This window comes from Stegastes partitus, unplaced genomic scaffold, assembly GCF_000690725.1.
Source record: "Stegastes partitus isolate 25-593 unplaced genomic scaffold, Stegastes_partitus-1.0.2 Scaffold1484, whole genome shotgun sequence".
In the NCBI taxonomy this organism is placed as follows: domain Eukaryota; kingdom Metazoa; phylum Chordata; class Actinopteri; family Pomacentridae; genus Stegastes; species Stegastes partitus.
In genome coordinates this window covers 139,175-153,504 of record NW_007579215.1, presented here as the reverse complement: position 1 = coordinate 153,504, position 14,330 = coordinate 139,175, and the positions used below count along the sequence as shown (strand labels likewise).

Below are 14,330 nucleotides of genomic sequence, written 5' to 3'. Positions count from 1 at the left end.
ACTTTGCTGGAAGGGGACGGACCTGGACAGCTTCAGATGCATGGCACGAGCTTTGGCAGGATGAAAGCTTTTATTCAGGACAGTCATCGCCAAAATAAATGAAGAGTAACTTGGACAACACAGAACTGGACGTGTTCTGTAAACAGAACCATAAAAACAAGGAGGTTTGTGTCGGTGAGCGTCGTGTCCAACGGGATGTTTCACAATATCTGCCAGAAAAGTAGTTTTTATTCACACCTGAATGACAGGCGACACAAAGACGGCAGGTAGAGAGACGGCTGCTAAAAACGTCTTTGATTCTTTGACAGTCCTCCAGGAGACTGATGGAGCCTCCAGCAGCTACACAACTGCAGCCAACTGTGTTAGTTGATGAGGATCCAGCACAGGCCAGACTGATGGCAGCATTAAGGTCGCCTGCTATAGTCTCTGAGGTAACTTATCAAGGACGAGGTGTTCGCCAAGCATTGCTGACTCGATGGAGCCGCAAATGTGAGACACCACTGGTGGGCTTTCCAACCATTATGTCTGTTTAAACCGAACCACCCGACTGGAACTGGAGTTTAAAAAAAACACCTTCCCAGATACTTAGCCGCGGCAGGCTGCTGAGTTTGCAATATACCGACTGAAACCCCGGGTTAATTCACCTTCTGTCTCTGAGAAGTAAAAAAAAAATAAATGGGAGAAGTTCTTAATAACCCCAAATGACATTTTTACACAATAAAGCACAAGGCCACCATTATTCTTGCAGGCAGTCGTTTTTCTTTATAGTAACACTCTGTCACACAAACATACAATTACCAACACTGACACCAGGGAGTGGAGCGCCGCCGCCGCTATCTGTGCTTCACTGTGGTTTCACTGGAGAGAGCGACTTACTAATGTGTAATTTTGTGGTAGTTATTGAAAGAAGGAAGATAATAAAACTTGTTTTTTAGAACCAAAATTATTTTTAGGCTCACAGTTTTATCGTCTATGGCACTATTATTTTTTATTAACCAACGCTATAGCTCTCCACTCCTCCATTGGCACAACAATGAAGCATTAAATATAGCAAGATGTCAGTATAGTGCATCGTAGCCCTGTCATTAAACTGCAGCTCTCTTTGTTGGAGCAGTATGGACGAACTACAGCAACAGGATTGTACTTGAATCTGAAATTTCTCAGTGAACAGAGTTGCCAGGTTGGACCAGGAGTGAGGAGCTTCTTGACTTCTGTCAAAAAAAATCTATTTTCCTTTTTTTCTTAAATAATTCATGACCCATACTGCAGAAGACATTTTTGAGTTCCCGTTGCTTCTAGACATTCTTGTTCTGTTTCCATAGTGCTGCGGTACTTTACATTGCAGTAAAAAATGAGCCTAAATGGAGTAAAAATGTGACAGGAGCTGAAAAACATCCAGAAACTGCTCGATATATTATTTCCTGTTTAAGGATTTGGCATCATCAGTTCTTTTGAATTAGTCGAGTGCAATTGGTTCCCATTTTATTCTATCTATAATTAATTCAGTGTTGTTTTTATAAATGCTATTTTTTAAATATCTTTATGACTACAAGAAATATATTATTCACTGTCCCATATGTTGCTCCTCAAGCCTGACAACATTCATTTGCTTGTTAAAGACTTAGATGTGAAAACATACACATAGTCAAAGAAATGTGTGGATTCTGGTAACAGCTAAGTTGTAAAATCCACCATAGAGTGGGAGTCGAGTGTCTGACAGTAAAGTTCCCACAACAACAAATCAGGAGTCAGCTGGAAGCTCACCACTTGTCAATGTAGTTTAGAATTTGGCTGCAATGGTTGAATCAAAATTATTTCCAAAAAATGATGCGTTGTGCTTATTTCTTCGCACTTGTTTTGACCCAATGACAGTAAATAACCATAGAAATAACAAATTCAGGCTCACCTCTGGCAGGTTGGCACAGTTGGACTTGACCTCGTACTCGATGTAGGCCGCCTCCAGACCAGCTTCTTTGCCCATCTGTGTGTAGCACAGGTCCCTGGTGGAGTTGATCCGTCGGTCCACATCTTCAAGGCTAAACATGCAAAGAGCCGAGTCTTCGCTGGGCCGAGTTGATGAAGCCAAACGAGTAGAGAAGACACCAAGTAGACTCTCTGAACCTTGGCTCTCTCCACCGTCCTTGGACAGCCCGAGTTGGACAGCTTGCAGAAGGTTGTAAATTTTACCCGCCCTGGAGCGACATGTCAGGGGTACTTCCACGTACGAGTAATAGGCCTGGTCATCCAAACACACACGAGATACGTAGGTACGATACTCGCGCGACTGCGACTTCAGGTCTCGCCTGTAGAAGAGGAAGTAAACGTGCTGACGGTGAGCAAACGAGGCCACAAAATGATGGTCGTACTCAGAGAGGCGGCCAGCCACGGCCAACTTGGCCGTCTCCTCGTAGGAAAAGACGGGTTCCTGTGCAAGGTTTCGTGTGGAAATAGGCGGATGGCTGCTGGTGTAACCCCGACCCACAAACAGCACCGGCTGCCTGTCGGGATGAGAGCGAACCACAAGCCCAACAGTGCTAACGTTGGGGTGGTTAGCTGCTACGTACTGAGTGTCCACCGGCCTCTCAGTGGAGAACAGTACTATATCCACTGAGTCCAGACTACGTTTCTGGCAGATTCCCTGGTTGACGCTCCCACAGGTAATAAGTTCCATCGAGTACGGATCAACCAGCAGGAGCTTGTTGTGGTTGCTGGTTTCTCTGGCCTGGGGGCAGTTGGTCTCGGTTACAGGAGGCAAACACTCCCGGCTGTCTGTGACCGGTCCGGTGTCATCCTGGAGTTCAGGTTGGAGGAACCGATCCAACTGGAACAGGTGATCTCGGGCTCCAACGTAGACCCGACCCACGCTGGGGTCAGGGTGCAGGGCCAGGTGTTCAAACAGAGTGTCATTCCGGATAAAGGTGGGATAAAGATCAGAGTGGGAGAAGTCTGACGCTTGGGCCACACCATTGGGTAATGAAGTTGTTGGCCAGCCGATGGCTAGCAGCAGTGCGTGGACTGCCAACACTGTAAGACGACGTACCATCCCCGGAGGCATGGCAGCAGAGCTACAGGAAGGAAGACAGGATGTCAGAAAGGATGCTGGCATTTACTGTAACGGGATTTGTCAAACATGTTTTTTATTACAGGCATAACTACAGAGATCACAATTTGCTGTGTATTTGTTGTTCATTCTGTAACTGACTGTCTGTGCTGAACATAGTGGAGACAGAAAATCAAGATTATTATGATACAATCCTTAATTCAGCCCATTTCAAGTAAATAATATTAAAACTGCTCTTCATTTCCTGTGCACATCATGGCTCAGTCCAAAGAACATTTGTTTCCACAAGAAAGCCAAACGAGGTCTCCTTATCCACAACAACATATTGTTTTTGCACTGAAGTCATTTAGGGTCTCAGTGTGTGATGACATCTTGTCTGTTCGGTCTGCACATGCTGTGTTCCAATAGCTGCTGCAACCATCCAGCTAACGCTGATTGCAGACCCCTCCCTGCCGGGGTCATTGGGTTTTTAGTGTCATTAGGTAAAAACGTCATAAGTTCTTGCCCTGACTTGGCTGGGAGGAATGACAGACGACAGACTGGTCTGCAAATAAACTGTTTTTGTTGTCTTCCATGACCAATGTGATTAGCAAGCAGACAACAGAGACTCTCCACACTGTTCATGTGGCACCAGCAAAAGCAGAAGTTGGGCGTCAGTCAGGACAATATCCAGCTGACAACGTGCACTCTGATCCAAGTATTGAACAACAAAGGAACCAAACACACTTTGGCTTCTGGGGCTTCTTTACAGGAAGCAGGTTAGTAGGTAACAGGCCTGAACTGTGGGTCGTAAAAGTCACATGATGGATCTACTCACAGTCTAAATTACCTAGTATGTAATAGTCTAAATGATCTAGTATGTAATAGCCTATTAGCATGGAAATGTTAAAAAGCTCAATGAGGTATATGGAAAACATAAATAAACAAAAGCAGTAAAGCTTTTCGTTGGAGACTTTTATTTTTACTGCCAGTGTGTGTCATGTATATGTATCCGAATGTGTATCAGTTTCAAAAAGTCAGTTGTTAATTTGTTTAATTAAAAACATATCATCAACCCCTACTCTTGACCAGTTCTACATGCTGGTGTCTGCAGAAGTCTGTTCATTCTGCAGACTCACCATGTGAAGACAACACAGAACCCACAGTTAGAAAAGAAGACATTTGTGTTACTTTCAGTATTTATGACGACACAAAGTCAGACTCGGTGGTTAAAACAGGATCAGGAAGACGGAGCATCATAAACCATGTGACTCCTCACCATTTGTTTCCAGTGGTCTTTCACAGAGGCATGTCACCTCCTGATCTCCCAGCAGCTTTGGTTTAAAAACACATCTTTCCCAATGCAACCTGCAGGACAAAGAAAAGAGGAGATACATCAGGTTTCTGTATTATGTGATTTATCAAATGCAGACGTGACACACCTGAAGGACGCTGTGCTGTGGGCCAATCACAAGCCTCAGTGCTGCTAACACAAACACTGACATTCAAACCACTTGTATTTCTGGCATCACTGCAGTCCACTAAACTTTGTGGGAAGCTCATTCCCATTGAAATTCCTGTCAGACCTATGTCTGACAGACTACATCCGTTTTTGTGTGTAAAAAAGCCTGCAGCAGAGGCCAAGTCAAGTAGTGTCAGTCCAAGAGGGGCTTTCAGTGCCACACACTCTCTCCCAGTATACAATCCACTCTCATTGCTAGGATACAAGGTACAAAACCCGTTGGTTTCACACTCCCTGCCAGAAAAACAAGTTGCCGGGAGGTAAAATAGGATCGCGTTAAGAGGAGGAGTAGAGTTCCCGTGTTTTGACACCTGAATCTGTGGTTTCACGCTTACTTACTGTGAAATACTATAATGTCTCCTCTGGTTATGACTGCTAAATTACACTCCACATACAGCCTGGCCTGCTCATTACCTCCCTCTACTTTCAATCCACCTCTCTTCCACCTCCTCCTCCACCTCCTCCTCCACCTCCTCCTCCTCCTCCACGGCCTCCCAACACTCCATCACTGGCACAGAAGCAAGATTATCTCTTACGAGTTCAGGCGGATCTGCAGTGAGCTTACCCAAAAGGGAATTTGGGGGAAAAGACAGACAAAGACTGAAAAAGACACTATTCATCCCACTGAACTTCACACACCACTCTGCACACACACAGACACACAACTCTTTCCCTGCCACACTAAGAGCATTAGAAAGCTGGCTTTGTTGGTGGCAATCTCCTGTATGTGGGAATGGGGGTAAAGGCCTGGCAAGAGGCCAAGAGGAAAAAAAAAAATGTATTGGAGCATAATGGTTATTACCATTGTTATCTAAATCATTTGAATCAAATGGAATTTAATCTGAAAGTCGCCATAGGCCCATCCTTGCAACTGTTTTTCCATTTGAAGACATGTACATAAACCTCCCTACAGCGACTTACTGACCGATTCAGAAACAGACTGAAATCATCAAATCTAAACCAAAAGGCCGACTTCTTTGACCCTCCGAGTTGGGGACCGTCAATATTCATCTTTATTCAGCATTCTGCTTCTCAGCCTAGAAGCCCTATTTCAGCTCATACACTGTTTCCTCCTGTTTCTCTGTAACCTGGAGATTGTGCCACTCCAGCAATTCTTGTCTATCTCAATTTACTGTTTGCTGAAAGCTGCAAATCAAATCGTCAAAAAGTACAGTAAACTGGGCTGCTGGTACACCTGGCTGATCCTATTTAGACAAAGTTTCAAATTCCTGCAGTGAATAATCCAATCAGCCTCAACTTGATTCAGAGTTTTTGATACCCGAGACCAGGAAAATGGCTTCCTGATTCAATTCCCTCGCACTCGGCCTTCAGAGAGGAAGACATTTTTCGGGGTGACTTCAGTCAGTCCAAAGGTATCGCATTGACGAGAAGCAAAAAGGAAATGTGTGCCCGTAATTGCCTTTGTCTAAATGTTCCTTCCCTTTTATGTAATGGACTCTACCGTGTTCCAGCACTTTGTGCAGAAACAGTCACTTAACTCAGTTCCTCGCTTCACAAAGTTTACAGTCTGTGTTTTAGCGGTGGTGGAAGAAGCACCGAGATCATTGACTGAAGCACAACCTACAAAGTCCTGCATTCTGCTTATACTTCCTAAGCAAGTATAAAAGTAATATTGAGTATTCCTTATGACAAACACCCTGTTTCAGTGTAATATACAGTAAAAACATGTAGTCATTGGGAGCAGCTATATGAATAATAATGATAATTTTGTTATATTAATCTAAAGCTGCGAAGTAACCACTGACTAAAGGCAGATAATAAACACAGTGGAGTAGAAGTATCAATAGAAACAATAGTATAGATGGTGACAAATGATGAACAAAAATTATTTAGAAATAATAATCAAGTAAATTGCAAGAACTTCAGAATCGTATAGCGCTTAATGTGCTTTGCACAGATTATTTTTAAGGCTTTTTTGTGGGATGGGGGTGGCTGGGGGAGGGGACATGGCTTTGTTCTGCTTTTAAAATGTCCTTTTCTGCCATCTTTTGAACGATATTATTATTATTATTTTATTTTTTTTACTGTGTTTGAGTACAATTAGTTCTACTGCTAATCAACAGCGACTTCATTTGTTATTATGTATGTATAACTGGGATTAAATGTTTTAGAGCAACTGTATTCCAAACGATGGTCATCAGTCTCCTTAATTACTGATAATTAACATGAAAAAAAAGAAACAGGAAAAAATACTGTCAGTCAACCCCTAATCTGCAGCAAACATTTTAAAAAATGGCCAAATATGGACACAACTTTGTCACAGTTAAAGTTATACAAAAAGAATAACCATTCATATGCAGATTGTCATTAATGGAATATTTACTGGTACTAATATAACCGATTAAAAATATATTAACTGATGAAGCAGCAGACGAAGGACGTGTATGTCTGAAAAATGTATTGTAGATTGGGTGTAGCGCCTTGTTGCCCCACCAGGTGGAGCATCGTACAGTTTAATAGTGTAGCGACCTAAAGAGGTGAGAGAAGAAGAAAGTATCAGGAGGTTTAGCAACAGGCCACCATGACAAAGACTTCTGCAGTGGTTCATGGTTTCCGGCCACATATTGGAAACAAGTTGAAAGTTGCTGGGAAAGAGCAACTGAATAAATAATGAAACCAAGTTGAGTTAAAAATGTTTTCATCAGCGTCGACCTTTGGCGTTTATGGTTGGTGTTCGGTGGATGCTGTTGTGGTGTGTGAGGGTGATGTCAGAGTTAGATATGTTCACTAACAGTCCTGCTGACCGCCAAAAACCCTTTGAGTCATTCAAAATACTCGAAGAAGTTTGGTTTGAACAGAGTTTTGAGCCTCCTTTTGATATGCTGAGCTGCCAAAGACGGTGCAACCAAAAGGCCCCCTGCTTTGTTCACAAAGGCACAGATTAAGTGTAAATGTACTTCTTTACTCGTGTTTTGTTAAAGCGACGGCCAGTTGCGACACCTGTAGCAGACAGACGGGTGGAATCCCTGTACGACAAACCAAAGTCTACCAAACTGCACAACACAGCAGAGCATTCCTGAGAGGCACATTCAATTGAGCCATCATCCGCTTCATTGAGTCCAGCCTTTCATTCATTTTCAATTCGGCATTCTGGAGGAGACAACAGCAGGGAGAGGGGGGCGGGCAGAGCATATCTGAAGCGAAAAAGGCTGGCAGACAGAAAACAGGGTTACAGGAAGACAATGGCGAAATGGGAAGAAGGGGTGAGGAAGGAAAGTGGGGGAAACGGCGAGGGGAAATCACCGCAAACAAGTGCCAGCAAGCCTCAGTGCTCTCTGAGAACTGATGGAATGTGACTAATGATAATAAGCCAGGGAGAAAAGAGGGGAGACAGAGGGTGGAGAGAGAGAGAGAGAAAAGAGAGGGAGTGAAGGAAGAGGAGGATAAGGTGGCCATTAATTACAGTGCCTACCCATAAGGCCCCATTCAACACCCACTCACTCGCAGAACAAGGGGGAGGGGAAATAAAGCAAGTTTCTAATTAGTGACATGATTGTAAGCACAAACACACAAAAGTGCATGAGCGCACACACAACCATAATGAGAAGTCCTCCTCTGTACACTTTAAACAAATAAACACCCTCGAAAATGCACACACACACACACACACACACACACACACAGCAGCGAGGCCTTGAGTGAACACAGCCATCTGCAATCAGTCACTGCCTTTACATCAACAAACAGTGTTTACAAAGGATGCTTTAGTAGCTCTGAGAGCCCACGGTGTTCAATTACACAAACACTGGCTGCTAACATCCTCCTCCTGCGTTTCCACGGCGCGGGCTGAGCTATACGAGCGGCGTAAAGCCGTCAGGGCTGCCTCGTAACACCTCGCACGGGACGACGAGGGGCTCTGCAAATGTTCAGAGCAGAGCAGGATTTATAGGCTGCGAGTTTACGCACGACTCGGAAATGTAACTACATGTCGAGGGCAGGGATTGACGGAGACGCCGCGTGGGGACTGCAGGAGCTGTAATCGGCTGCTTCTTCCCCCCTGAGTTAATTATATGTTGACAATATTCTGCGATATAATTACACTTAATTAATGTAAATAGTTGCAGCACAGATTTAAGTCCAGATTTAAGACGAGGAAGATCCAACATTTTTGTACCACTACGTCTACTTCAGTGCCTTCTGCTGTTGTGTTTCACGGAGAGGTGACGGATTATTGGAGGCACAGTTTATTTCCACGTTTACCGATCAAACTCTGGAGTGACATTCATTTTATTTGTGCAGGGGAACATGTCAACTCCTGCGATCGCCTGGATGTAGTTGTTTTTTTCTTTGCAGAATAAAGCTGCATCATTGCAAACTTATTCTAGTTCAGATACTGCAACATGCAACACTCCTACATGTTGATGATGGCAGCGGAGCTGGAGTCAGGAAAACACACAGGAAGTTAAAGACAAACTGTCGTTACCAAGATACTAACATCTAACAAAGTGATTGCAGTGTAAACCTCACCGCCGCTGTGGCACTGCATGAACAAATGTATGCAACAACTGCAAAGCATTACTGTGCAACAACTGTTAATAACCGAGTCGCAGCATCAGAGGCGGCCACATCACTCGGCTCGCTGTGTGCACATCACTGTAGCCGCACACTGGACCTGCACAGCTGTCCAAGTGTGAGATTCCTTTTTTTCTTTAACACAGCGTGCGAGAATCAAACTAAAATGCAACTGCAACAATAAATCAGTGCAACAGCACACGGACTGTAAATCTTTCTGACCTTCTCCTTTACGTTCTTGGATCTACTTCTAAAACACTCCCTTTTTTTTTCTATTTTATTCACAAGCATGTGCAGAAGCAGCAGGAGCTACTGTGCCAAAATCCAGTTGGTGCGTTCTCTCTCAGTCGCTGCACTCGTCGGCCCGCCGGCGCTGGAGCTGGACAGGCCCGGCTGACAAGAGGTTATTTATAGAGAAACCCTCCAGAATCGCCGCCCATCTAAAAAAGAACACATTCCTCCTTGGCTGATGAACTTCATAGAGAGGAGGAGGGGAAATCATCGCCCTGCGCTCTCTCTTCCGGAAAACGTCCTTCCAGAAATTAAGACATAAAAGTCCCCCGGTTTCCAGGATCAGCTCCATTTAAGGGATAAAGTCCCTCAATGACATGACAATGAGCTTTTCTGGACATGTTTCAGTGGTCAGGGGAGAGCCACTTGTCGCTGGGTGGGTAAAGGAAGTTCCCATGGTTGTTAAACTTTATGGCCCAGAAGAAATCAGCCCCGGGTGGCAGAGCCCGAGCCGGGACACACGAGAGGACAGACACTCAGGTCCCAGGAGCCACCTCTACGTTTGGGTGGAACTCCATGACTTTGAACAAACATGTGCATGCGTCTCCTCTTTCCTCACCGTGAATCAACGTTGTGTAAATCAGAATCAGAAAGGTTTTATTGCCAAGTAGGTTTCCACATGCAAGGAATTCGACTTGGTGTTTTAACAGTAACGTATGGATTAAAAAGTGCTGCGAGACAAATTAGCATCAAGTGTAATCGAGAGATTATAATTCACAAAGTAGTAGAAATACTTCCAGTGTGCAGGTGTGTGCAAATCCATCTCCTGAGAATGTGCAAGACTACATACTGTGTCATGTAAGCAACTTGAAATGTGCAAAATTATAATAATAATCCTACGAGCTGCTGTTGACTGAGCCCAGGTTAGATGTGACGCCACAAACTTCTAGTTCAGTCAGTAGACGAAAGGAAACAACCGGATTCTGCGCAATTACTCATTACTTAGAATGTAAATGTAAGGTTTTCAAAACACTGGAACCCACATAAGATGCTTATTTATTCTTGTGATGTCTCTGTTTTTGTTATTATACACCCTAAAGTTACACCTTTAAAGCTGGAGTAAGCAGTGTTGTTTTGGTATCACTGGGCAGCAGTTGTTGGATTTTGCTTTTTCTAATTAGTTGTCATGCAAATTCAAGATTTACTATGTATTATTCACACTTTTATTCAAGAACAGTGGAACCAACACGACATGCTTTTTATTAAATCTAATTTATTTCTACTACTCTCCCTGAGATTATTACTTTAAAGCTGAAATAGGCTGCATTTTTCATACTTTTTTATTTTTCGGCCTCACTGTGAAAACAGTCCATACTAACCAGCATTAGTGTAAATTGGTCTGAGAGGAAACCGGACTTCTGCTGCCAGGCTTTAGAAAATCTAGCCTATGATTTAGATTTTAGCCAATCACAGGGCTTTTCCCTGATCCAATCAGACATAGTATGATAAAGTAAGAGTAGGATGGGGTGGTGCAATGGATTAATCAGAGGATTTTCATTCAGGAGGCCAGGATTTGAATCGGGCGTAAAAACCTCAAATGAATGTTGACTTCTAGCTCGACTATCTTGTGGCTTAGAACACACAGGGGGAAGGAGATGATCTGCAAGAGGGGGATTATATATCGTAAAATTCTTTTAAAACCACTTCCAGACTTCTACGTATTGCAGATTTATTTTTTGGGGGCTTTTCCAGATTTCTGCTTTTTGCAGATTTAATAAAGCCTGAAATGATCGGGCTTCTATCAGCAACCATCCATTACTGACAAACCGAAGACGAGATTTTAGAGTTTCAGCTAGTATTGAACACATAAAGACATTTTCAAGCTTTTGTTTGGTGTTTGTGTTTTTCTAACTTTTGACACAAGCACTTTTATTTGTACTAACAGTAATCCCTGTCTCGGTTCCAAATATCAGTTATTGGTCTCCTTGGTTACTAAAAATTGCCGTCAGGTGACTCAGTGAAATGAAAGAGTTCTACTTTATAACATAATCACTTCAGTGAACAGAAAGGAAGCAAAAAACCAGACAAATCCCACCGCAGTCGTCCTTTGAGTCACGATAGAAAAGGCTTGTGTGGTGGAATTTGATGTTAAGGGGCATAAATGGAAGCAAGTAGCGAGTCAACATGGCTATCATAAACAAACAGCCGCAACTCCAGACAGGAAGCTATAAACGTCCGCCGGGTTTATCTGGATTGTAAGTCAGATGCAGACAGGTGCGGCTGGCAGCGCACACATCATAAAGCATATACAGGGCGCGGGGCAACAACTTTTCAACGCACTCGAGCAGAGAGAGAGAGAAGCCACGATGCTTCAGGGTAAATCATCTCCTACGTGGTCTGCTCTGATAGTAGACACAACATGTTCACGGCGTCTCCACCACGCTTCAACCCAGTAATACCACAGGAGACAGTTCCGGCGGAGGTGAGGCATGTCGAGGCAACACTTAGAGGAAACTGTAGTACAACGCTGTGAATACAACCTTAAAACAGCCTCATGACGTACAGCTCGGGCTGGTTAGAACCTTTACATGTTAATATATCATAACAGAAAACTATTTATTTAAAAGATTCACACTGAGTCTTTTTCATTTTTACCAACAAATGTTTCCTAAAAACCAAACAGACATTTTAGTGGCACAATCCACATTACCTAATCCATAATCAATCACATTTGTTATATGTCACCTACATCATCTTAACTCTCATCTATTTGCATATTTAAAAAAATCAAAGATATCATTTTCACTTCTGTGATGCCGGTCATTAAACAGGCAACTGGAGGAACAGTCATGCCGAGCTAAGAAGGACGGTAACCACCGGTGGGTGACCTGGACTCCCTGTTTGGGGACATTTCTGGTTCAGATCCAGTGATCCAGGTGAGCCAACCAATAGAACTCTGCTGCCATTTGCCACAAGAAAACTGAGGTGAAAACACAAACAAATCCAACGATTATTTTCCAAACACTGAACTGGTGCATGTGTGTTTCAGGCATGTGAACACAGCAGGGTACCAAAGCTCTGGGTATCCATCTCAGCAAATCATACATTATACAGAGTTCTCAGAAAATCAGCAGCAAAGGATTGAAAGGTGTTTCATGGAGATAAGCAGTGAGTAACGTTAATGCTCCAGAAGAAAAGGCACAATGGGAAGATGCTGGTAACAGAGCACCAGTCAAAGCCCGACTGAAGAAAAACAAATCCAAGCCTGACAGACAGGAAGCTGAACCTAAACCTCAGCATTCACCTTTAATCATCGCACCGAGCTTTCAACTCATCTTAAGCATAAAACCTTTTTTTGCAGTAACTTGAGATGTTTTTTTAAAAATATATATTAAGCATTGTAATGTAAATAACACCAACCCCAGCTCAAATATTTTGTAGTTTTGCTCGCCATAGGGGAATTATAAATAAAGTTTATTATTATTATTATTATTATTATTATTATTATTATTATTATTATTATTATTATTATTATGCTGCTTTTCTAGCAAAATCAGCAGTAGGACATGAAACAAAGGTTTAAAACTATTCATTTATTGATTAAAAAAACAAATTAAAAAAAACAGAAAGCACAAGTTATGTTTCTATATAGTTAAACAATATGTCTGCGGGTGCTGGTGGGGTCGTCGCTGTAGGTGTGTGTCGTACACATCTTCATCACCGTGGGCCAGGCTAAGTATAGAGCGGAGAGAGTGTGTGTTGAGTCCTAGTGTATAATTCCATTGTTCAGCGGAGATGGCAGCTGTCCAGTGAAGCACTCACACTGATACAGAGCAGAAGGGTGGGGACACATGAATGCATGCTGTCATTACCAGGTTCACACACTGAGACACAGTCCTGGACACTGCATTTAGCTGCCAAAGGGCCGAACATCTGACCAGGTGAAAGAGGTGCCAGACATAAGTGGAGGAAATGGACCTCTGAGGACAGCAAGTGTCAGGACATAGGAAGGAAAAGAAGAAGAAACACTGGAGAGAAGAGACGGGGAAGCCCACGCGTCACGCTAATCCAACAGTAAATACTATTGAATATGGAGAAACTGAGCACTTTATCAGCTAAAACCTCCAGAACTCAGCGCTGGTCTGGAAATCAGTCGACTAATTGCAGTCAGTAGCTTTGCTGTTCCACCAGGAGCCCCTGTGGGCAGGACGGCACTTATCCTGAGGCAAATTACCCAAACACGACCTCCGACACCGGTTTGTTTTGTCCGCCAGTTCTGGCAACAGCAGTTCCTGGGACAGTGATGGACACAGTTGTGTGCCTACAAGCCTTGTTGGGCCCAGTGGGTTCCACAAGGTCAGCCATCTTTTACCCATAGGCTGTGTTTTGAGAGGATACAGAGGACTAGTCCGCTGGCACATGCTTTCCAGACAGCTGTGTGGCTCTTTGCTGTTTTGTTTCCATTGTTTTTCATTTTCTATTGAGAGAAATCGACTCCAGGAGGTTCCAACACAAGACAACTCCACATACAGCAAAACTCCAAGCACGGAAACGCAATATTCAAGTCAAGAACGATTAAAATGATTCATTGCACCTGGTATTCTTGGATGAGAAACTGTAAATCCCATGCATAAATTTAATCCAAATACACGAGTCAATGCACGACAGATAACCCTACGTCCAGGATTATTCAGGAAGCAGACTTGAAAAGACGATAACGCATCCGAAAAGGGGCCAGAGAGCAAACACTTCAACAGATAAAGCAAACTGTGGACCAACAGAAGCTGCAGCCGTCTGTTCCGCCGAAGCGCAGTATCAGCTGTAATCACGCTCACATAAACAGTGCTGTCTAGAACTAATAACCTCAGCGGAGAGAAGGAAACCATCAGTGTGTACGTACGTGCACGCTCCAGCACATCTGTGTTTTCATGAGGCAACGTCTTCGAAAGGCAAATTACATCGTGTGTTTTTACATGCTGATTATGGGAAGGAGAACTATGCACA

General features: G+C 43.4%; 1 protein-coding gene across 1 annotated transcript in view; it reads right to left on the bottom strand.

Moving 5' to 3' along the window:
- LOC103370815 (plexin-B1-like) overlaps positions 1-14,330 on the bottom strand; it is a gene marked incomplete at its 3' end in the record, with an annotated part of 97,998 nt that overhangs the window by 26,161 nt on the left and 57,507 nt on the right. The window contains exons 4-5 of the mRNA XM_008299976.1: positions 4,320-4,408; positions 1,907-3,065 (exon numbers count right to left, since the gene is read on the bottom strand). Of these exons, the coding sequence (XP_008298198.1) occupies positions 1,907-3,055 (1,149 nt within the window). The remainder of the gene's footprint in view (positions 1-1,906; positions 3,066-4,319; positions 4,409-14,330) is intronic.